At 39.2% G+C, this 23,072-nt stretch overlaps 2 protein-coding genes and 1 long non-coding RNA gene across 3 annotated transcripts in view; 1 reads left to right on the top strand and 2 right to left on the bottom strand.

Annotated features, from left to right (window-relative positions):
• Positions 1-19,749, bottom strand: part of LOC110044200 (uncharacterized) — a 24,910-nt gene extending 5,161 nt beyond the window's left edge. The window contains exon 1 of the long non-coding RNA XR_016208291.1: positions 19,599-19,749. This is a non-coding gene — a long non-coding RNA (uncharacterized LOC110044200). The remainder of the gene's footprint in view (positions 1-19,598) is intronic.
• Positions 2,041-14,196, bottom strand: LOC110041324 (uncharacterized). Its single transcript, XM_089293295.1, has 6 exons — positions 14,050-14,196; positions 8,590-9,331; positions 7,632-8,104; positions 7,117-7,543; positions 4,567-4,803; positions 2,041-3,738 (listed from the first exon to the last, which is right to left on the bottom strand). The coding sequence occupies exons 2-6, from the start codon at positions 9,284-9,286 to the stop codon at positions 3,359-3,361; spliced, it is 2,214 nt and encodes a 737-aa protein (XP_089149421.1). The 5' UTR covers positions 9,287-9,331; positions 14,050-14,196; the 3' UTR covers positions 2,041-3,358.
• LOC149108808 (uncharacterized) lies at positions 14,290-23,072 on the top strand. Its single transcript, XM_089293339.1, has 4 exons — positions 14,290-14,964; positions 17,548-17,584; positions 21,170-21,253; positions 21,828-23,072. Exons 3-4 carry the CDS (start codon positions 21,235-21,237, stop codon positions 22,826-22,828), a joined length of 1,020 nt encoding a protein of 339 aa, XP_089149465.1. The 5' UTR covers positions 14,290-14,964; positions 17,548-17,584; positions 21,170-21,234; the 3' UTR covers positions 22,829-23,072.

Below are 23,072 nucleotides of genomic sequence, written 5' to 3'. Positions count from 1 at the left end.
TTTCTAGATTAACGTGACTTATAGATACCAAACGGTCACGATGTCACTCTTTCGCCGTAGGACCTAATTTGACAAAGCAATTGTTTACAGTTATGTCTTACTTTTTTATGGTACAGCCGGATTATTGGAGGGCTCAGCTCAAAGCTTTCTTTGAGTTATTTTTGTAACTGCTGGGCCATATCGGTTTATATTAACACATCCCTGTTGACGAGAGCTTCCGAGCTTCGTCAATCAGGTAGTGTCTTGACTATTTGTGAGGAAAGTAGACTTTTCACTTGAGAGGGGTAAAAAAATCACTCCAAGACAAATTACTTCATTGTGATTAGTCGAGAGCAGACCAATTTATCTTTAATTTCTAATCCACAGTAAGGATTTACACTACTCGTGATATTTGAAATTCTTTCAAATTGCACCCGCCTGAGACAATTTTCAAATATCACGAGTACTGTAAGTTCTTAATTGCACTCGCATTCATATGATAACCTAAACTTGCCATAATAAGGGTGAGGTAAAGTCTACATGCGAGCCAAGTAGCCCATAAGGCCGGCGCTTTTCTCAGGTTACTATGAAGCATGCAGCGACTCAATTCAATTCAATTTAATTCTTTATTAAATCTATTTTGAAATCACTGGTTATCCTCGCAATCTGATTGGCTCTCAGCAATGCGATTTATTCACGAATCGCACTATTTTTTCTCTAAATCGCATCTTTTTCTCAGCCAATAAGTATGGGGCAGTAAAACAAGATAACCAATCAGATTTTAAGGTTAGTTTAAAGTAACCAGTAAAATTTTAGCAATATGAAAGACAAAAAGCCATTGTGTGGCGTATTTTGCAAGTATTATTGGCAAAACTTTGTTGTTGTTGGTTTTTTTTTTTTTCTCAAAAATATTGACGAATTTAATTAATTACAGTTTCCGAATAACGATTATGGGCTCCTTCAGGCGGAAGACCTACTTTAAGGGAAGTTTCCAACTTTCAGTGTCCACTTTGACGAATATTTTGGCGATTTCTCTTCAACATCTGCTTAAGATCCGTATGATACAGAGTCCAGCAGAACGTAAACAGACGAAAACCACACAACAAATTCATAGCCATCTCAAAATGGCGTGATTTCAAATCATGGCGTGATTTCAGACCAAATTGCACTCCACTCAGTTCAATTACAATTATAAAATAAATTACATATAGCAGATGATAAATAGCATAAGGAGTATTTCTACTCCCCCCCCCCCCCCCCTGGGGTGCTAGTCCATCGAAAGGTTACCCCTCAGCATTAAAATCTCCGATACCCATTTACTCACCTGGGTGTAGAGAGGAGGAGAGAGGCACTGTGAGAGTAAAGTGTCTTTAATGCCCAATAACACAACACAATGTACGGCCATCGATCTAACATCCCGCGCCTCCAACACTTCTCATTATAAGGTACCCTTTAAATAACAAGGGTAAATATTGTTTCATACGTCACCAGGAAACGGGTATCACAAGTTACGAAATTCCTGCTGCTTTCTTGGCCAGCTCACTCCGTTCCAGAATATAGCAGTTGTAATTCGGTTCACTGATTTAACCAGGGATTGCAGAGAGGGTCCTTTTGGTTATCAGTTTGATACAACAAAAAGGTAGAGTCGAAGTTTAGTTAGTTAATCTAATTTTGAGTTATGCTGACTGCTTGTATTTTGACATTCTTCCGTTGCTTTCTATTGTTTCGTTTCCTATTCAGATCACGATATCCCAACGGGACAAATAATTTACATCTTTCGCGCGTGTTTTTTTACGAATTTAAGAGCTACGGATTCGTTATTTTAAAATAGCTTGCAAATCCATTCTATCAAATTGTGTATCGCATACGTATCCAGGACTGATCTGTTCAGTTTCTACCTTATCACTCTGGTGGATTTTCTGTAAGTCGTGTTTGTTGTTGTTTTCTTTATTACTTGCCTAGTTTCTTTCATTTATAATTGTTGTATTCATTTTCTATTTACTTGTCATTTTTTTCAAGTCAAACTCGTATCTGTGTAGAACAAAATAAAATCGTACGATGTTTGAAGTTCACACCCAGTTTGGTTTCCACTCGATTAATACTTCGGCGAAACAGCGATAACATTTATTATTTCACTTTACAAGTAGCTTATTGTTGCTACGAAATTATGTTAATTAGAAAGTGGTCTTACTACTACAACAAACTTAAAAAATAGGCGCGAAGTTGGTTATTATCACATCTTACTTCCGAATTCTTAATTTTTTTCCTGTAATTAATTTTCCCTCCTGAGGTTCAAAAATCGTTGTAATGCAACTCTACGTTACAGATATTTTCCGATATAATGAAACGAACAATAAAGCTTTATTGAATCGTTCAGGGACACTTATATCAGCCAAACTCATTGAGTAACCCCGGATAACAGCCTCCCACTCTAATTGGCTACAAGCACACCCACCATTGTAGGTTACTATCTATTGATAGAAGGTCCTTTAATTTGACTCATAGCTTCTTCTCTCATCAACCTCATAATTTTCCACTGTTACCCTATTTGGTCAACAGAACGAGCAAAATATATGAACCCGTATTGTACTGAAGGGTCGTATTTTGTTTTCGTCAGTTCGCACGCGCCTACGATTTTCGGATAATGCAGGATATGTTTCAAAAACTAGAAGCCGAAATACTAGAAAATTACATAATAGTGGAACAATAAATCCTTTATTCGGTGGCTCAAATCTAATAAACGCATGCGCACACATTTTGCTCATCGCTGGTATTTTTTCTCACCCCAGCCCTGAGCTTGGAAAATACTACGCAAAATATCGGCGCGTATTATATGCTAAACCATCGAATAGGGTGTATACCTCGAGTTTGCACTGTGAGTAGTAAAGAATACACAGTATAGCACACAGCTATCAGTATTTGTAGTTTCTAAAAAACATCAACAGGCATAGTTCAATGTTACAATTACAAGGGCCTAGATTAAAAAACAATCGTGAGTGCAAAACAAAGAGCAAAGATGTAAGTATTCAGCTAAAGATCGATAAGGATTGTAGCAAAGTTATGGCCGTCTCAGCTAAACTCTTGTCGTAAAGATCATATGATGTAACATCTGCTCCTTTCTCTTGAAATGAAAATGAAAACTTGTCAACAAGGATTGTCAAACGCTAAGGGAAAACTCGAGAGAGAAACAGAATGTTTCGCGAGAAGAATAGAGGGTCTATTCTCCTCACTATTCAGTTTATCGGCCGAAACATCTTCTCTCTCGCATTTTCCAATTCTCGCTAGCCTTCATTAGCGTTACGAAGGAAATGTACCTTCCGTGTTTATTCATTAGAATTAAATTTCCGTCCGTAACACAGGCTAGTTTTCAAGACTTCATTCAGTGAGGGACGTCTGGTGGCAGTGACCACCATTTTTTGCCAGGATAGTCTGGTTCCTCGGTGTTTTCTACAGGGCGCTTGGCACCAGCATCAGAATCGGAATGCCGTGTCTGCTTAATGGGGCTTTCTCTGAGAGTTTGTCGCATCCGTATGGATCGCTCGCCGCACTTAGCTGCTAGTTCCAGCATCTTCAGCACGCGCTTCTTGTAAACTGGATCATATTCTTGTTCGCACACTGAGTTGGCAATCATGAACACGTTTTTCTTGTCGCTTCCAGTGATTTCAATAGCGGCTTCCTTCAGCCTCTCTCTTTCTTCATCGGCATTCGGCTTTTTCTCGATTTCGTCATCAAACGTGATGACAGTGATGATCGTGATTGCTGTCATAAACAGTAAACAAACAAAAAACAAACAAACAGTTTATTAACGAGTGTTGGTTTAAAGGAGTCATGATGTAGTCTCCTTGGCAGTCGCAATTTAGGATGTCACGCAACGTTCCGTCCCCATTAACGGAGAAGAACGTTGCGTGACGATGGACCCAATAACGGCTGAGAAGGAGATCAGGAAATTTTTTTATTCCCCAATAAAGTTTCGACAAATAGAGCTAACGGTTGCTGTTTTTTTTTTTATCTCATTTTCGTTTCATGTTATCTGTTCAGGACGATTTCACGTAGTTTCAAGACGACAAAACGGTAAACCTTTTGAGACGATTTATTCTCAACAAACGACAACAACGTAATGCGACACAACCGCTCAAAAACGATACAAAGGTCAGTCCATCACGTGTAACGCAACGTGTCACGTGCCCGTGTGCCATCTCCTTAACTTATATATAGTAAAAAAAGAGAATTCAAAATGGCTTCCTCAGATCCACGTCCCCCGCTTAACGCTAATTTCCACAACTTTAAAGTAGTCCCCAAGTTAAAGAAGCGTTAATATCAAGCAAGCGCAAATTCATACTATGAAACTTACAACTGAATAACAACTCTGAAGCTGTCAGTTACATGTAGGTGTGTAGTGTATGTGTTTTAGTGTTAGTAGTCTGGTGTACTATGGCCCTATTCTCCTAGAGGAGAGCCAGCACTAATGATGATGATGATGACGTTGATGACGATGATGATGATGAGTGTGGTGTAGTGAAATGCAACCTTACATTTCTTTTGGAAAAACCCCCTCAGGACCCGTCTTTAGCTTTACTGACTACTCACTTGCTTGTTTTAGCTGGTCTTGAACAAACTTGATTTTTTCTCTGTATTGTCCCATTTGAAACCTGATATCAACAGCTTTTATAACCCACAGTATCACGTGCATCTGGTCGACAATTGGTGGCTTCTTGAGTCTGTGAGCAGCAACGCCAGCGGCGTCTGCCTTTTGAGCGCCCTTGCTACCTCGGGTCAAATATTCTCCTGGCTGTTCAATTCCAAACAGAATGCGAAACAGCTCCCCTGTTTTTAGGGAGAATATTTTCGTGGCATTAACATGTAATTCTAATCAATAATTTAGGATGCAGAAAGCCGCAAAATGCGCAAGAAGTTTCGTGAGAATGTTCAACGAGAGATCTAATTTAATTTAATATATAACAAGTTTGTTGTTAACTACACAGACTTCGACAAAATACTACTAACAAAGACATAACAAAAGGAGGGAAAAAAGGTGGAAAAAATTGATATCCATATTCCAGGGAGGGGACCTGTCATTTAAAAAGGACGGGCACGTTCGTCGGAAATACTGAAAAGAACCTAAGAGGCACCACGATCCTGTTTTGAAGGCGTCGTTTGAAATTTGTTCACCCCTAAAGCGGCCTTCACACGGCGAACTAAAGTTGGCAAACACGTGTTGGCAAATTCAAGTTGGTGTGTGTGAACGGCACAAAAACAGTCGGCAAACTTGTTGGCAAACTGTTGGCGACAAATAGAACTTGCCTCTATTCTTACCAACTTTTTCACTAACTTTTTCGTGTTAGTAAACTCGTATCTGACGTGTGAACGATTGGCAAACTTGTGTTGTTGACTGTCAACCAATAAAAACACGGGCTCTATTCACGTGATTTATTTGTGTGACACTTCACAAAATGGCGGACGCAATTCAAGATGAATATGGCGCCACTTTTAAATTTATCGAAGAGGTGCACTACTGTCCAGCTGTGTGGGACGTTTCATCTGTAGTCTACAAAGGTACTAAAAACAAACAAAAGAAAATGAAGAGGCTAGCGGACAAACTGGGTTTCGTCCAAACCTTTCTCTTTCTCCACCGCTTTCTGTTTCTTCTCTTCTCTTCTCCTGTTTCACTGTTCTACGTGAGTGCCACTGCACTAAGTCGGCCATGTTGCAAATTACCGTGTGTTGTGATTTGTCGCGAGTTTGACGTGTGAAGGTACAAGTTTGCCAACTTTTTGAAGTTTGCCAACACGAGTTTGCCAACTTAAGCTTGCCTTTAGAAGGCCGCTTAAGACGTACCCAGTTTCTAACACAGCATATTAAGGCGGGGGTCTACCTGAAATATGCCCTTTTTTGCATAGTTGGTACAACCCTGATTTTCATCAAAACCTTAACTAACTATATATCACTGAAAGCCAAGTTATTGCAAATTACAAAAATTTTTCAATGCTGTGTCAATTATTGTAGCTTGACCGGACTCTCAAAGTGTCACATGCTGCACATGAGCACTATGCACTTGAGAAAAGATTTTTACGTACAATTTAAAGCAAAAAATGTCTTTTTACTTGTATTCTAAAGTAAACAAAAGTGAAGCTGTATTGAGTGAGAAATTTTGCTAAATTTGAAAATGCGGAGCTCTGATTACCATCTAAAGTTGCACAATCTAAATTGTGAAACATTTACGTTGATAACTTCTATCCTAAGAATTCTACGACAAATTCCTTCATTCATGCCAATTAACCCAGTGAGATCTAGCAATCCTGAAAATTTGAGGTCAAAAGCTTAAATTCTTCTTCAGATATCTTTTCTCAAAGGCACAAATATGAGCTCGTTTTGAGGAAACGAGCTTTGAACTTACAGGGAGAAGTGCTTCTCAAAATGAAACTTCAATACCTGAAGATTCAAATTCCGGTTAAAAAAAATGTCAAATTTTCTTCGAATTTCTTCTACTCATAAAATTGATTGTCAAATGTCTCCTATAATAATAATTTTGGCTGAATACCTTTAAGGTACCGCGAAAGCTTTTGTTATGGACCTTCTGAGGCTGACCACACTAAGAAGTACCAAACCGCTGTTTTTAATCCCTTACACTGAGATACGACGAGCACCTCCGTCCCTTTGATATGGGAGTCCTCCCCCCCGGATCCACGCTACCCATGATACCCTTCACTTCGTCTGATGTTCAACCGGAAAACAATTTCTAGTTCAAAGAATCATACACTGCCTTGCAAAATCAATTTTTCTAGTAGCCATAGCAACTGTAAGATTCCTCGCCCCAGTCCTCCATCTTCCCCACTTCCGGCTTCATCGAGGTTTTACCTCAGATTCTCATTGGAATAGTTTTTTTGTGACATAACTTGATAAGGAAGATTTTCCTTTTTCGCATTTGTCATTATTTTTGGATCGCTGGTCTGGCCTTAGTTTACTTCCTGATTCGCAGATCAAGAAATAGATATAAGTTATCACATCCCAGACCCAACTGAACAAAGCTCTCGGTTGAGCGGCGCGGGGAAACGCAAGTGCACTGCATGTAGTAGTAGTAATCAGATTTTCTTTCTACTACTCAGGAAAAACTAACTCAAAGCTAAACAAAAAAGTTACCTTCCTCCGTTCTGTCCAACTCGAAGAATCCAGGCGTGTCGAAGAGCGTTATTTGGGTCTTCGGAACAGCATAAGAGTCTAGCATCTTAGTACCTTCCTTTCCAGCGTCCTGAGTTATAGCCATATGCTCCGACTTGCTATCCAATGACTTGAAGATAGTATTAATCAGAGCTGATTTTCCAGAGCCAGTCATACCAAAGATCGAGATATTTAGGCGACAACCTTCCATCTCGCCCTCCCTGGCGTCATGGAACGTCTCGTAAGTCCCGACCGTGTATTCAAGTAATCGACCACACAGCTGGGAGATTTCATCTTCTCTTTGTTCCTTACTGTAACCCATGTTCGGTCCGTAAGAACGTATCAGTGCAGCGTTCAGGCGACAACCTTCCATCTCGCCAGCCAATGCATCATGAACAGCAGGGCTGTCCTGTAAGGGAGGGATCAACTCTGAAAGTTTGGTAAATATCAACACAAATTCAAATTCAACAGACAACCTTGATAATTTTTAGTCTTACCTGTTCTCTATCCAGAAAGAACATTTTGCGTTTTCTGTACTCATCCTCTGTAATTGTAGTTTTCAGTTTCACTTCATCAAGGCCCAGCTTCTGCAAGACTGGAGCTGTCACAAGTCTTTGTTCCGCTACTTCATTGAGATGGCCGCTGCTGTAATCTTTCCACAGACCTTCAAGGATTTGCAGTGAGCTGCATGTCACAGTTATCAACAAACTTCCTAAGTTGTAGTTTGCAACACCGACTTCCAGCTGAACTCTCAAGTATTCTAGAAACAAGTTGAAGGATTCCTTAAATGACAGAACGACTTGCCAAAAGCTAATCTCTGTTGAAGGATCCCGACGGTTTCTTTGATGAGGATAACTGGATTGTGGTTGCTCTTGGCTACTGGGGAATGTGATCACCGTTCTCGGGTTAATGGTATTTCCACCTTGCGAGACGCTCTCCACCGTGATTTGAATTTGAATTTGAGGAGAGTCTGTAAGTAAAAAAGAAAATGATACCAAGTGAAATTCATCAACTTTAACCGATCCTTGATGACCTTGTGAAGGACAAATGCTGTATTAAACTGCAATCGTGTGATTCAATAAGCACGGTGGCCTAGTAAAGTTTCCGTTCAAATTACGCCTAGACTGACAGCACTCCGACTCTTTTGCTCCAAAAGAAGAAGAACGCAAACGCACGATTTTCGAGTGGCAAACTCGTAAGTCGAAAGTAGCTCATGTTTCGCCCCTCGCTCCTCGAAAATTGCGCTCGTTCTCTCAGCGTTTGCGTTCTTCTCAACGGATTTTAAACCAAAAGAGAGACTGACTGTGCACAGCCTAAGCTACTTGAAACAGTACTAACTCTTAACTTTCAATTGTGATCATATTATTATCCGGATATACTAAGCCAAGCTTAAGGAATTCAGTCGATCTCGATTTTTAAAATATTTTTAGTTTGTTAAATATTTTGGAAGGTTACCTAGTTTTTGCTGGATAATTTTGTTCTGATCTCTGACTTGCTGCAGCTCATTTCGTAATTGTTCCACTGAATCTTTGACTTCCATGTCGTTCTTGTACCATAAGTTAAGTTCGTCTAGGTATCTCTGTGCTTCTGGCGTTAGGGGATCACTAAGCAGTTTAACAATGGACTTATTCCACTCATCTCTCTTTGCCTGACTAATAGATCCAGCAATTCGAGAAAGAGCCTCACTGATTTCCTTCCAAAGATTACAGAATTCAGATTCTATAATTTCCATTTTGCTGTTGTGCCCGTAAACGGAATTGCGGTAGTATTTTATCCGCGCTAAATCAGCTTCAAGACTGTGGTCTGTACTGTTTGGAAGATTATTCCATCCCGTGACAGGCTTTGTTAAGTTGCATATTGTTCTGAATAGTCTAAACATTAAAGTGATATCGAAATCGGCGGACTTGCCAAACGTACCAGGGGAGGGGTAGAGGCATTTCCATTCTGGTGAAGAGAGCTTTGCTCGTCTCAGCTTGGTTTTTATAGCAGGATCACTAAGCTTTAATGGAAGATCAGTGGGCGAGTGTAAAGAATCAAACTTTTCTCTTAGAAGCCTGACGCCTCCAGACATCAAAAGTCTTGTAAGTCGATGGAAATTTTGTTTCCCGTTCGTTGAATGCAAGGCTTCTTCTGCGTCTGTGACGGAAGCCATTGTCCCAATACTTGATCACTGACACGTCATACAACGATCTTAGTCCTACAAAATAAAGGTTAGAAAACAAGTGATTCAAGAAACTTGTTGCGTGAGTGAACTTAACGTGGCTCAAAACAGTTTCCAGCAGGTAGATTTTGATGGGTCATTGTAACCACTCTTTATCACTTGATGCTACAATCGTGGTATGAAAAAACTGCCCAATCATTGCTGAACTCGTTATCATCAGTTTTGTGACAGAATAGGTTACCATAGCAACAGTATCACCTGCTAAAAACACCCTTAATTACAGCTTTAGGGGCTTATAATTCAAAAACGGCACGGTGAAATGTTTCTATATTATCAAATTTTGATAAGCATGATAAGACGCCACCTTAAATTTTTGAAAATTTAAGGGAACTCTGAACCCTATGAACAGAAATTTTTTAAACTTTGCCAAAAGTTGCGCCTTATCATGCTTATCAAAATTTGATAACATAAAAAACAATTCACCATACCGTTTTTGAATAACAACCCCCTAAAGCTGTAATTAATGGTGTTTTTAGCAGGTCATACTATTGCTATAATAACCTCTTGTGTCACGAAAATGGTAACAACGTGTTCACCTATCATTGGGCAGTTTTTTGATACCATGATTGTAGCATCAAGTTATAAAGAATGGTTATAATGACCCATCAAAATCGAAGTGCTGGGAACTGTTTTGAGCTACCGCGCCGGGACGGATCAATAGGGAGTTTACGAAACCACGACGGCAACGGCAACGGGAACGTCACTTAACAAAAGAATTAATGAGCAGTACAATGGCTGTGCCCGTGCGTTATAATTCTTGGTACGTTTCTTTGCCGTCCTCAGCAAGACAACAACGTGAAATGACCAAATTTAGCGTTGTCTGGAGAACGTGAACCACGACGGCTATTTTTCTTAAATTTTTATTTCAAATTTATCGTTGTGTTTCGGATTTAGTTTTACGATAGTTTTGACAGTGATAAACAAAGTAAATGACTTTAGAGTATCGCGAGATTCATAGGTAAAATATAAATTCAGCTTTTAATCGAGGTTGTCCTCCAAAAAAGATTCCTGCACTGCAAATGCTGCTGAAAAAAAATCTTGCAAGGGAAACTATGGGGAAAAATAAATCGAGCAAGTCAGCTTTTTACTATTTTTGCCCAAGCCCCCTTTTGCCCCCCCCCCCCCCACTCAAAAAAATAATTGTCCACCCCCAAATGAGAAGCGTTCCACACCGTGACCTTAGTACACTACGCATCGCGTGACATCTTAGTGACCGGGAGAGCATTTCATTTCCCTGCCCCGCAGCGTAATAAATGAACTCACGATTGACGAAGACCCTTGTTAACAGCAAATGTATACAAGAATCAAAAATCGTGCGGTAAGGCCTTGAAAAATAGAATTTGCCCTACTGTTGCATATAAGTAGGCCTTAGTAAAAGTAAAAACGCTCTGTAGTTTTTTTCCTTCAAATATCTTGGTATTTCCGAGAAAAAGGGCATTATCGGTTTCACGTCCAGACATCAATCTAACGAGTTCTAAGTTGGTTGTATTACAACTTTTCTGTGCTCAGTAGTTGCGAAATGCGAATCGAATGGAAATGGTCAATTTTCAACCCAGTTATAAAAACTTAATGCAGAACTATTCCTTGTCCAAAGAAGCCCAGTCTCAAGAATATTGGATTTATCTAACTATTTAGCGGTAAACAAAACCAAAGTATTCTCCAACGATGAGTTCGTCAGTCGGTGAGAACAATTGTCATTTTGACCGTGTGCCATGTCTCGGAATTCCAAAAGATTTTAGATTCTAGCTACACTAGGATAGGTCTTTCAATATATGTAAAGTTTAGTTTGTGCAAATGATTAGGCACTCGTCAAAACATTATTCAAATCATACACAAAAAAAATTTAAATCACGCCAGCAGTCGAATGCGTGACCAAAAGCACTACCATTGTTTTTGTCGTACGTTAAATCACTTCAATTCGAAATTAAACATCACAGGAATATCAGCACGACTGAAGCATAAACCAACATATATATGTTTACCTTAGCTGGGTTATCATGTCTTGACTGTCAAACAACATTCCTATCCTGCCATTTCAACGGTGTTCCATTAGGTTTTCATAACCCGTACGCATTCGTCTGGTGATTTTGAATTCCCCAAATTGCTCAATATTACCAAGTTCCTATGCAAATGTTCCTACGTCTTCCCTTTTGTTGTTCGGTATAATCATTCAACCTGCTATCAGGCAGAAATCCCCAGTAATTAGCAGTAACAAATAAGCCGCCATCTTCGATGGCTCCGCGTCTCTTATTTGCATATTGTCCAGCAAAAGTCTTTGCACACAGGGTAAGGGTAGAGTGGGATTTATTTCCGAAAGAAAAAGCGTTAGAATTTTTCCAATATGTTAGTTCCAATTCAGGGCCTCCTTTCTTAGGTAAAGCGATAAAATGGTACACGCGAAAAATTCAAACAAAGAAAAGCAACTCTGTTAAAAGCTCTGAAATCCCGACCCTCATCCCCATGTAAAATATGTTGTAACGCACGGGATTCGGATCTTCAGTCAAAATGGAGGACTTTCAAACGTCTTCAAGATGGAAACCCGAAAGTCGCACGTAGAATAACGCTTTAGCAGTTACTACTGGCTTAATCAAACGACACAAATAAAACAGATAGATGATACATACATGGGACTTGGCAGTTAACTGTTTTTCTTCAAGTCGGATATGAATACTGACTGAAAATTATATGCAGGGAAAGAATCAGTTTGCAAAATTCTTAGCTCTTATTAACCGAGCTGGAGGTCAGTATGGGAGAATCTTGACCGAGGTCGTGAGTACAGACCGAACGCAGTGAGGTCTGTACACACGACCGAGGTCAAGATTCTCCCATACAGACCGACTTAGCTCGGTTAATAAGATGTTTATTATATGGCAAAGAAGAAAACTTTAATTCGTTTAATGTAACTGGTTTGCTGACATTTTGCTCGCGAACGGCGATTAGCTTAACTTAAACCTGCCCAAATTTGCTCGTCCTCTTTACTTTTTTTTTTTTTTTTGTCATCAGGCTTTTTTGCACTTCCATAAATGATTGAGAAGAAAATAAAAGAAAATGGTGAACATTTTTGTATTTTAGTTTGCTACTTTTTCAACGCCAAATGAAACCGGTCTAGATGCCGGTCTAGATGGGAAAATCTAGACCGCGGTCAATATCGATTTCAGCCAATCAAATTTGTGAATTCGTTAGTTCCCAGTCCTTGTGAGACACAGCCATATAATAAAAGATATTACAAACCGAGGTAGGTGAACATGCTATTATTATGTGTATGTCATTTTTACTGTTTGGTAATGCTGACGTTTCGAACTGAAGTAATATGCCGATACGATGATACTTTTAATTTGGTCACGCACTCGGAAGCTGCTGGCGTGATTTTGTGTCTTTCGTGAACGATTTTGAATAATATTTTTACGACTGCCTGATCATTTGCTCCCACTGAACTTTACATATATTGAAAGACCTATTCTAGTATAGCTGGAATCTAAAATCTTTTGGAATTCCGAGACATGGCACATGGTCAAAATGACAATTCTTTTCACCGCCTAACTCGATTTTGGAGAACACTCTGGTTTTCTTTACCGCTAAGTAATTAGATTAATTCAATATTCTTGAAATCGCCCTTGCAATAAGCTGGTTATATTACAACTTTTCTACGCTCAATAGTTGCGAAATGCGAATCGAATGAAAATGGTCGATTTTCAGCCCAGTTGGGACTCGCTAAATTCAATGAAATTGAGTCTGAAAGTTAAATCGTAATTGTCGCTTTTCTCGGAAAGCCAAAAGTATTTCAAGGCAAAAACTACAGCCTGTTTGCACTCTTGCTAGCCTTGCCGAAGAAATTTGATTATGTTTGATTTTTGTGGGTATTTGCTCTTAAAGCTTTAAATCCAGCGATATCCAAGTTATAGTAAATCAACTGCAAAGTAAGGATTGAACCAATAACGTTAACAAAATCCGTCAGTTCTAAGAATAGTCAATGACCGTTCAGTTTCCCGGAAATCAGAGCAAGTTAGCGACGCAGTCGTTTTGAGATCAGATTGACCTTCTGTTTAATTTCATTTTAGCCGTGTTTTCTGCTTCCCTATTTACTATATCAGGCAACAGGAGAGCTTTTTGAAAGCTTATAAACGTCAGTAGTTATATTTTGACATTTCTGTTCATGTTTTGCGTGCCTGGTATGATATAATGTTCGCCTTGAATATACAGGCTGTTGATTTGCGTGTAGACTGTTGATTTAAATGCAACATTCAGTATCATTTCATATCAGCTACAGATAAAAAGAAGTTACCTCAGATGAACGAATGTACTAGACATGAAAGACTGTTTTAGCAGTCAAAAATGCAAATCGTGAAGTTTGAAGTAAATTGAACTGAGCTGACTGGGTTGCATCAGCGGGTTGATACGATGTAAAAAGTAAACAATGTCTTTGCTCCTCTCCTTTAGCCTGATCTTGGCTAATTTTGTGCTACCAAACGTATGTTTTGCATACTTTTGAATTTACTTTCGAACATATACGGAAATCGACAACCTCTACAAACAACAGCTTAAACTGGCACGAATAAAACGGATCATGATGAACTAGTGTTTATAAAATTACAACGTAGCGACTCACTTAAGACTTCGCGCAATTGCAAAATCACCAAGACGGCCCAACAAGCACTTTGCAAATTAAGAATCGATTCACGAACGGAGATACTCACGATTTTGAAATCACAGGTTCCCATTTGAAAATAAATCAGCCTTCCTTTGTTCAGGTTTTACGTATAAAGAGTATAGAGTCTTAATCTGTCGATGCCGTTGGTACGTCGGAGGCGTTGGAGGCTTCCGAGAATCCAAATGTCACGTGACCTCTAGGTTATTCGCCTATTGCGTGAAATTGAAGGAACTATTGTGACAGCCTCGTAGCCAATCCTCTTAACTAGCGTGTAAATTCTGGCTATCCCTAGCTACATAAGCACTTTTTTTCGTTTACTGATAGCGCTAAAGGCGAGTTGAAATGCAGTTTTGATATGAGCTGTGAAATGGTAAGGAGCTCGAGATGCGAGAGAGTTTGGAATTGTAGTCTCAACAGGCCATCAATTTCTTCGCCTTTTGAATGAAGAGACAAAGCAGTCTGAGACAAACATGGGTGTCAGTCCGCCAAGTTCAGGGTAGTATTCTGTTGTGGCCCCGTTTGGGGCGGGGGAATGTCTAAGTATCCCACATCCCATCAATTTTTTTTTTTGCCCTATATATGCATCCCGTATCCCGTTAATTCTAGTTGTAAAGATAAACGAGTTTCCTACTCGATATCCCGCTTTATCTGTATATCCCATAGCCCAATGATTTTCACAAAAATATCCTGTCTCCCGGTAAATTTTTACCTAAATATATTTTCCCATCAAGTTTTCGCTTTATTTAGTTTTGATGCTTCTTTTTTATACAGTTTTAGGCTAAATCTAGCTGCTAATTATTGTTTTGTTTTCATTTTATTGCTTTACCTTGTCATTTCTTACAATGCAGGCTTAGAGTTCGTAGGTTCCAGCAACCCTAGATCCTGTCCGCCTCCCTTAGTATTAATGATGGGCGCAATTATATACGAGTGCGACCCATGGAGACAACGGAAATTTATTTGGGTAAGGTGGCTCACAACGGTTTCCAGCATATTTCAGAACTTCTTCTTTATGAATCAACACTATCACTATATTCTTTTTGCAAAAAGGTTACCATAGCAACAGTATAACACGCCACAGCACCCTTAACTTTAACTTACCTTTACGAACATATAGCTCCAAAAATTGAGCTTGGTTCCACTGACCCCTCTAGCTTTTTACTCATGCGCAGTATGGCGCATGAGTCTTAAAATGGGCTCCGTTTTGGGGTCATACATTTACCCCGCTCTTTGGAGCTCCGTCCGTCATATTGGATTCTTCAAGAAGGTGCCGTTTTTTCGCAAACGTTGTGCTTTTTCCCCAATTTGATACGGTGTGAAAGTACCTATCAGTAATTTAGTTCGTTGTTAAGATTCTGAACTGGCATGTGAGCATGCATAAACAGCAAGAAAGTGTTTCTGGAGAGGTAAGCCATTGTTTATGTCGATCGCCATCTGACAATATGACAAGTCTCAAATTTATTAGGGTTTTGGAGATTCAAGGACATATTACGAAGAATCATTTACTAAGGACGTGCTCTGTATACTCAATATTTCGGTCAAAAAATGCTTCCTGTTCGTGTAAATGGACGTGTTCAACAAAACGGGCAGGTAGTAGGCCACGTTCGATATATCAATATTCTAGCATGTCTCCGAGGATTTCAGGACAAACATTTCACGTTTCTTTTGTCCCTCAAATTCCAAAAGATACTCGGTTACAAAGAAATCATTTTAAAAGAAAAATAAATGCTATAATCTCAAGTTTCGACGTTATTTTGTCGCCATCATAAAATGCAGATTAAAGTCGTTCAGTTCAGTTATAGTTATATACTAGCTTAGGTGTTAAGAAAGAATCCACCAAAAGTTCGAGTAACAAGTGGACAAAAACTTTTTATCGAGATTAGTTACATTGTATTGGAAATTTCTGTGCGACTCAAAGGAAATCATTTCTAACAACACCAAATGTAAAAAATAACTTGTGAAGTAATATATGAAACACTTGAAAGTACTGGTGAAATGAAACTGATGATGAAATTTTACCTGTGTTTTACCTGACGATTTCTCTGAACTTTGAAATTTACTTTCTCGAGTTCATATGAGAAAGTGATTTTGGTGTTATTTCAGACAACTGTTTATATCTTTAGCTTTCAGAAAATGCAAAAAGGACTGTAATATACTTAAATTTATTCTGGTACAAGGTTTGTGTCCATTAAAAACTGAAATTGCTCAACTTTCTATCGGGATCGAGTTAAGAAGAATGTGACGAACAATGTCAGGTAATAAAACACGTGAGTTTATTTTTTGCCCTTTTTCTTTTTCTGCTTCTTGGTTAGTCTAGTACACCTTGTATTTTGTATCAATTATTGAAACCTATTACATTTTTAGCAACATGTGTAAGGATATATAATAATAATAATAATAATAATAATAATAATATTTTAATTCTCGGAAATATGGCATTGCATGATATAACACAGAAAAAACACCAGGTGCCTACTGAGGAGTACTATTATTTTGTCAAGTTTCCAGTATAATTTAAAATCAAATTACAAATATAATAAAAATAAGGCAAAGTTGATATTTGTGACAATGGCCCAGTACTGGAATATATTCCTAACAACCAACATAAACAAGTCTAACACTTGAACAAAAAATGCCTAAAGAGATTTAATTCAGAATTGCTATGAAAAAAGATATTTCATCCAATACGCAATTCTAATTGTTTGTTAATTCTCTATAATTTTTCAACTCGGCTTGCTTTGTTATTCGCCTGACGACATCCTTGTAATAAAGACGGCATATTGCGTTACAGCACTTATCTTCTCTCCTGCATCTTAATTATCTATATCTTAGATCTATGATGCACTTTTTTCAAATTAGCATTTCTCCCGTAATATTTCTAGTTGTCAGATGGCAAACGTTTTCAAATTGCTTGTCTGATTATGTACGCATTGCGTATCTATTTTATACGAGTTGTAACCTCCTGCGCATGAGTATAGGCTACTTGGAGCCTCTTGTTTTAATTGAAATAGGATGTCGGAAAAATTAAAACTTTTTGCCGAATTTAATAAAATAGCTTTAACAAAAACGGGGTTTACCGAGCTAGCTTTTGGATCAAAAGTCTTAGTGTAGTGTTTCTAACAGAAAAAACCGTTGCTATGGTAATTTGTCACCTCAAGAAAATGATTGTACCTTGTTCATCAATAATTGGCATTTTTGAATGAACGGCCGGAGGGCCGTAGATGCTGTCATCGAGCGTGACTGTTAACCAAAAACGTGTAACAAAAGGATATTCGTACGTAATCAAACTTCGGATGTGCGAAGATCGCTTCCCGATTAATGCCCGAATGACCGACTGTACGATTGAGAGGAACAAAATATGTGAAGATTAGTCACGATTGATTTGTCGGTAGACTTTTGGTTAGTCAAACTGTCAATGTTGGTAAGAGGGGGTTGCTTGTCAAAACGGAGAAAAAAAAAATGCAAATTTACTGGCAGAAGCACATCGTTACGGAGCATTATCAATGACTACGATCTCTTACCGCTGACCGTACGTATTACATTGCAGACTCGTTTTCCCACGATCTTCGAAGTGACGCGAATTGGTGAGTAGACAAAGTTTTCTACTTTTTTCTGATATAGTAACCAGGTACAGCTATCAGCGAATGTGCCAAAACATTGTTCTCGAATGATCTTGCATGATTTTGAGTGGTTTCCTCAAGGTTTTGATTGGAAATACGATTGTTACTTGCCTTTAAGCAGCTATCAAGCAAATAATATGCACATTTGCCAATTGATGTTTATCATGTTTCCATACAACCCGGAACTCAACATAATGTTTGTTTTATTATAAATATTTGTTTCAGCTACAGGCAGGATCGATTCTAAAATGCCCTGCTGACAAAAAGCTATCTGAACCAGGTCGATACTAAGATCGTTCACATAAATTCTTCATATGGAAATTCTGGATTCTTTCAACATTAAATACCGACAGATCAGGAAGGTTTGCTATACATATATAAGCAAGTGTAAGTTCTGTGTCGTCTGTTCTCCATCGTTTAAGCTTAACTAGATAATATTTCTACACTATCTCAAAGGGATGTCATTGGTTTTATGAAAATCTTTTATAAAGCTAGAGTTATTGACGTCGTAGTCCTATTCGGAAATTGACGACACGGCACGCGAAAGTTTCCCGCGTCCACCGCCGTTCCCGTCTTGGCCTTCCCGTCCTTGCATCGTATAGAGGTCCCTAGTGTTGCTTGTGATGTAGAGAACATTAATGCCATGCACTCAAATTTTAAAACAATATTTCGCAATGTAGAACAGAATCTGCAATCAGGCCGGTTACATCACTGGGCGACTCAAAGGGCACAGAAATCAGGAATTCACTGTTCGCGGTAATTCATTCCTCTCAAGGAAACTCGAATCCCTTTCGAGGGATTATTCAACCCTTTCGAGGGATTATTCAGTCCTTTCGGGAGATTATTCAGCCTTTTAAGGGATAATTCAACCCTTTCAAGGGATTATGCAGCCCTTTCGAGGGAGTACACATCCCTTTCGAAGGATTATGCAGTCAGAGCACAACGCAGTCAATTCCACTGCGATTACATGAGAGTTCCTCTTAATATAAGGAGATGTGACTTTCTTAGTAGAGAGCAAACAAAAAGCTTTAGTTGACGAAATCATGGAAAACACATCCACAGAAGCTATGCCTGGTCATTGTGTAACTAGTATTTTTTTCTGCAAATACTCGGAGTGAAAGACAATCTTTCCAGTGTTTACACTTAAGGCAAGGTACATGTGCATGAGCAAAAGTAAATCTTTAATCTTTAATCTTTAATCAGTATACTTATCAGTTGCTGTATGTAGGAGAAGAGACAGAGAACCACCTAGATTACCACGTGAAGTTTTAAAATCAGTTAAACGCAGAAAAGTAAGAGGCAGAATTAAACATTTCTTGAAGAAAAGTTTTCCCGTTTCATCTGTTTTATTCACTGTGACTTCCAGATGTGAACTATGGATTGTCAAGCTTGCTCATGAAGAAGAGCCTTTTTTAACTCGATTTTTTTGAAACAAAATTTGAACAAGAAAAGTGTTGGTCTTTTGGTAGGAGTTATAAATGTTATCCAGAATTTTTGTCCGAGTTCAGTTCTGGAGACATTAAATTAAACCCAGGTCCTGCAGAGATTTCTAATCCACTAACCTATGGCCATGGATTCATGTGCTCATCGAGCACCTATTTTTTTAAATGTCATTATTTTAGCTTCAAATAAGAAGGAGTGATGATGTCAATCCAAGTAACAATACTAAAGGGCAACGAATGGTACCTTGAATATCGTTGTGAATCAAAAGCAATGGCAGCCTTATATACAGAACAAAAATATACAATTCAATGAAGAGGAAGAATTAAATAATAAATTTAATTTTCATGTTTTAATTCCTTTCGATATGTGGAATTTGCATTATTCCATAATTAAGAAACTCCAGCCGAAAAACCTCAAGGAACGCAACGTTTTCCATTTTTTCCACGAAAACAGTTTTACGATCGCGAAGAACACATTGATCAGAACACTTATTTCAGTTTTTCTTATTCTTATTCATTGTCTTCCGAAGACTTACCTGTGGCCTGCAGCAATGTTCTGTACAATCTCGCGTAACCAATTCCAGCGTTGTCCTCGTTGATGGACAGCCGAGATTCGTGTGCGTGAACGACAAAAATGGCGAAATCCATTTGCAGCTTGGGTATGGTGGTTTCACACATCTCTGAAATTTGCTGAATGCAAAATAACGATTTTCAACCAAAATCAAAGTCATATTTGTTTTTCATATTACGTAGCAAATTTTCGACTGAATCTAACTTGTACGTGTTATCACAGTTGAACAGATGAAATTTCATCGATCTCGTAGAACTGTCCATTCCTCTAGAATTCGAACCCAGGGGCTTTACAACGATAGAGCGAAGTTTTCGTAGTCTACGACAAACCACGACTGCACAAACATGTCCTTCCAACCAGGTGTAAAGTCCTATCGAGATTCTCAATGCAATGAATCAAAGAGACAGAGTCTTCCGGCCTTTCTTCCTCCATTCTCTGGTTCTGAGCTCGTGACCAATTCTAAGAATTATTACCGTTACAAAAGCTAGCTTTTATTCACGAAATTCAGAGAAAAACTATTGTTCCGGAAAAAAAAACTCATTATGGTAATTAGTAAAGAAATGGAGATGCAGTCGTTGAGGTTTCATCTTTTCAACTGTGACAACACTTGTAAATAAGACAGTGGTGCCGGCTTTACTGCTCGAAATGGAATATCTGTGAGACAGCCATGCCCAAACTACAGATAGAGTTCGCCATTTTGTGGTCCATGCAGATGAATCCCGACTCTCAATCAACTAAGACAACGCTGGCGTTGGCTGATCTGCAGCGGAGCATGACTGTAGGCTACTGGCGAGTGTTTGAAAGCTGGAAGTGTCTATTTCGTATACTTGTGTTACGCAACACAATAGGCACATGGCATGATATAAAGCTCGTTTTAATTAGTTATGTTAATTAATTAATTAATTAATTAATTAATTAATTATATATATTTTTTAATTCGTTCGGATTAACATGACTTAACTTATAGATATCAACACAGTCACTTTCACAAGTGAAAGCTAGTGAACGATGTCAATCTTTAACGTACATAACAAAGCAATTGTTTACAGTTTTGTTTGTTCACCTCAAAGCTTTTTCGTGTTATTTTTGCAACTGCTGGGCCATGTCAATTTATATCAACACACCCCTGTTGAAGAGAGCTTCGGAGCTTCGTCAATCAGTGGTGTTTTTAATATTTCTGAGGAAAGTAGACTTTTCTCTTGAGAGGGGTAAAAATAAACGGCGCGCAATGCATGCAGAAGCGATAACGTTTAAAAGTTGTTCCTAGAATATTGGAACATAAGCAGATAAACTGACTCTTAAACTAAACTATAGAATAGAATTTTTCCGCGGTTTGGAAATTAGCGGAAAAATATTCTCTCGTCGGTATGAACTCTCTAGGGGTTTTGAACAGGGTATTTAGGAGTGGTTTTATGCTAATTCGTCCTCTTGGTGCTCCTTTCTGGAGGTGACTCGCTTTTATTTTATTTTTATTTTTACTCTCTTTTTCTTATGATTTATTCGTTTATTTATTTATTTATCATTTATTTCTATCAGGGCCAAAAATTTAGGGTTCGTTCTTTCGAGCTCTAGATTCTAGGACCTATTTGTGCACGAGATGTATGGGACCACATGTGCCCGGTAGGTAGGGCCTTTCTTGCTCCCTAGGAATATGGGATCACCTGTGCCTGAATTTTAGGTTTTTTACCCCTGAAAAGTATGAGACGTCCTGGGCTCATATTGTTAGGGAGATTGCTTGCCCAAGAGTATGAGTGGGACCATCTGTGTCCGAAGAATGGGGCCTTTTTTGCGCCCTAAAAATTCAGGAACTTCTGTATCTAAAATGTTAGGGCCGGTGTGCCTACATGAAGTATGGGACCATCTGTGCCCAAATGTTAGGGGCCTTTGTTTGCCCTTGAGAATGAATGGGACCATCTGTGCCCCCCTTTTGTTTTTTGCGCCCTGGGAATTAAGGTCTTTCTGTATCCAAATGGTTGGGCTGTGTGCCACCATGAAGTATGGGACGATCTGTGCCCGATATATAGAAGCTCTTTTGTGGCGAAAGTGGGTAGCTATTTGTGTAGCCGAGACGTATTTTTTGGGCTCTTTCTCGAGCCCGTTTATGTCTTTTTTGTATTGCTATTACCTTTTTGTTCACGTCATGTTTTTCTTTGTTATTTTGCTAATTTGCTTGTCAGTTTTATTTTGATTTTAGATGTGTTTCAATCAGAGATGTGGACCGAATTCTTTGCCGCTATCCCCGACCATCTCCAGCCCTTGGTTAGTCGAGTCCAGGAAACCGTGCTCGCTTCCAGAGCCGATGGCACTATTCGCACTTACCTGGCTGGTTTTAGACGTTGGAAGTTTTGGGCGACGTCTAATTGTATTCGCCACATGCCCGCCAACCCCTTTCAAGTTTCAGTTTACCTGCAGTGCCTAATCCTGGAAGCTAATTCTCCTTCTCCAGTTCTTAATGCTGTTTACAGTATCGACTGGGCCCAACAGCTGGCCGGTTTGCCCAAGGTCTCGGTGCATCCTATGGTTTCTGCCATGGTTAGCGCGTCTCAAAGGATTCTGGGGAAGGCTAAATCGAAGAAAGAACCCATCACTCCCGAGATGCTGAGGGCGCTTGCATCCTCCAAGATTTCAGATAAGTCTCCTTCCTTATCGGATTTGAGAACAGTAGCTTTATGTCTCATAGGATATGCTGGGTTTTTTCGTTTCAGTGAGCTATGCTCTATTCGAGCTTGTGACATAAAGTTTTTTCCTACTTATGTGTCCATATTTTTAGAGTCGTCCAAGACAGACCAATACCGTGATGGGGCGTGGACAACAATAGCGCGATCAGACCTGGAAACCTGTCCCGTAAAGGCTTTAGAGCAATACATTGCTGCCGCTGAAATTGATCTTAGTGAGGATTTACCGTTATTCAGAGCCCTCTTGTCTCCTCGATGTACATCTAAAGTTCGACGTCAAGGCTTAAGCTACAGCAGAGCCAGGGAGATCGTTAAGGACGCTTTCAAAGACATTACTGACGTTTCCTGCATAAGTCTTCACAGTCTCAGGGCCGGAGGAGCCACAGCTGCCGCCAATGCAGGCATCGCTGATAGACTTTTTAAGAGACACGGTCGTTGGCAGAGTGAAAATGCCAAAGATGGTTATGTTAAGGACAATGTTCAGTCCCTACTTTCAGTCTCGAAATCATTAGGAATCTAATTTAATAAGACCGAGCCCAGCAGGTCGGAGGGTTTCTATCCATAGGGCTGGGGTTTTTCCTCTGCATTACCGCAGCGAGCGCGGCGAGGTTTTTTCATCCTATGGATGCTCGTTGGTACCCTCTTAGTTTTTCGCCTAGATTTTTCTCGTGACCATATTTTACTTTCCCTTTGTAGATATTTGAGTCCTTGTCCGTGCGGCCTCCAGTGAGCACACGATAGCAAATAAAGTTGTGTTTTTATGA

The sequence above is a fragment of the Orbicella faveolata genome, unplaced genomic scaffold (genome assembly GCF_042242905.1).
Source record: "Orbicella faveolata isolate gen_17 unplaced genomic scaffold, um_ofav_v1 contig_25, whole genome shotgun sequence".
Lineage (NCBI taxonomy): Eukaryota > Metazoa > Cnidaria > Anthozoa > Scleractinia > Merulinidae > Orbicella > Orbicella faveolata.
Note: the sequence above shows the minus strand (reverse complement) of the source record. Positions and strands in the feature narration are given on the sequence as shown.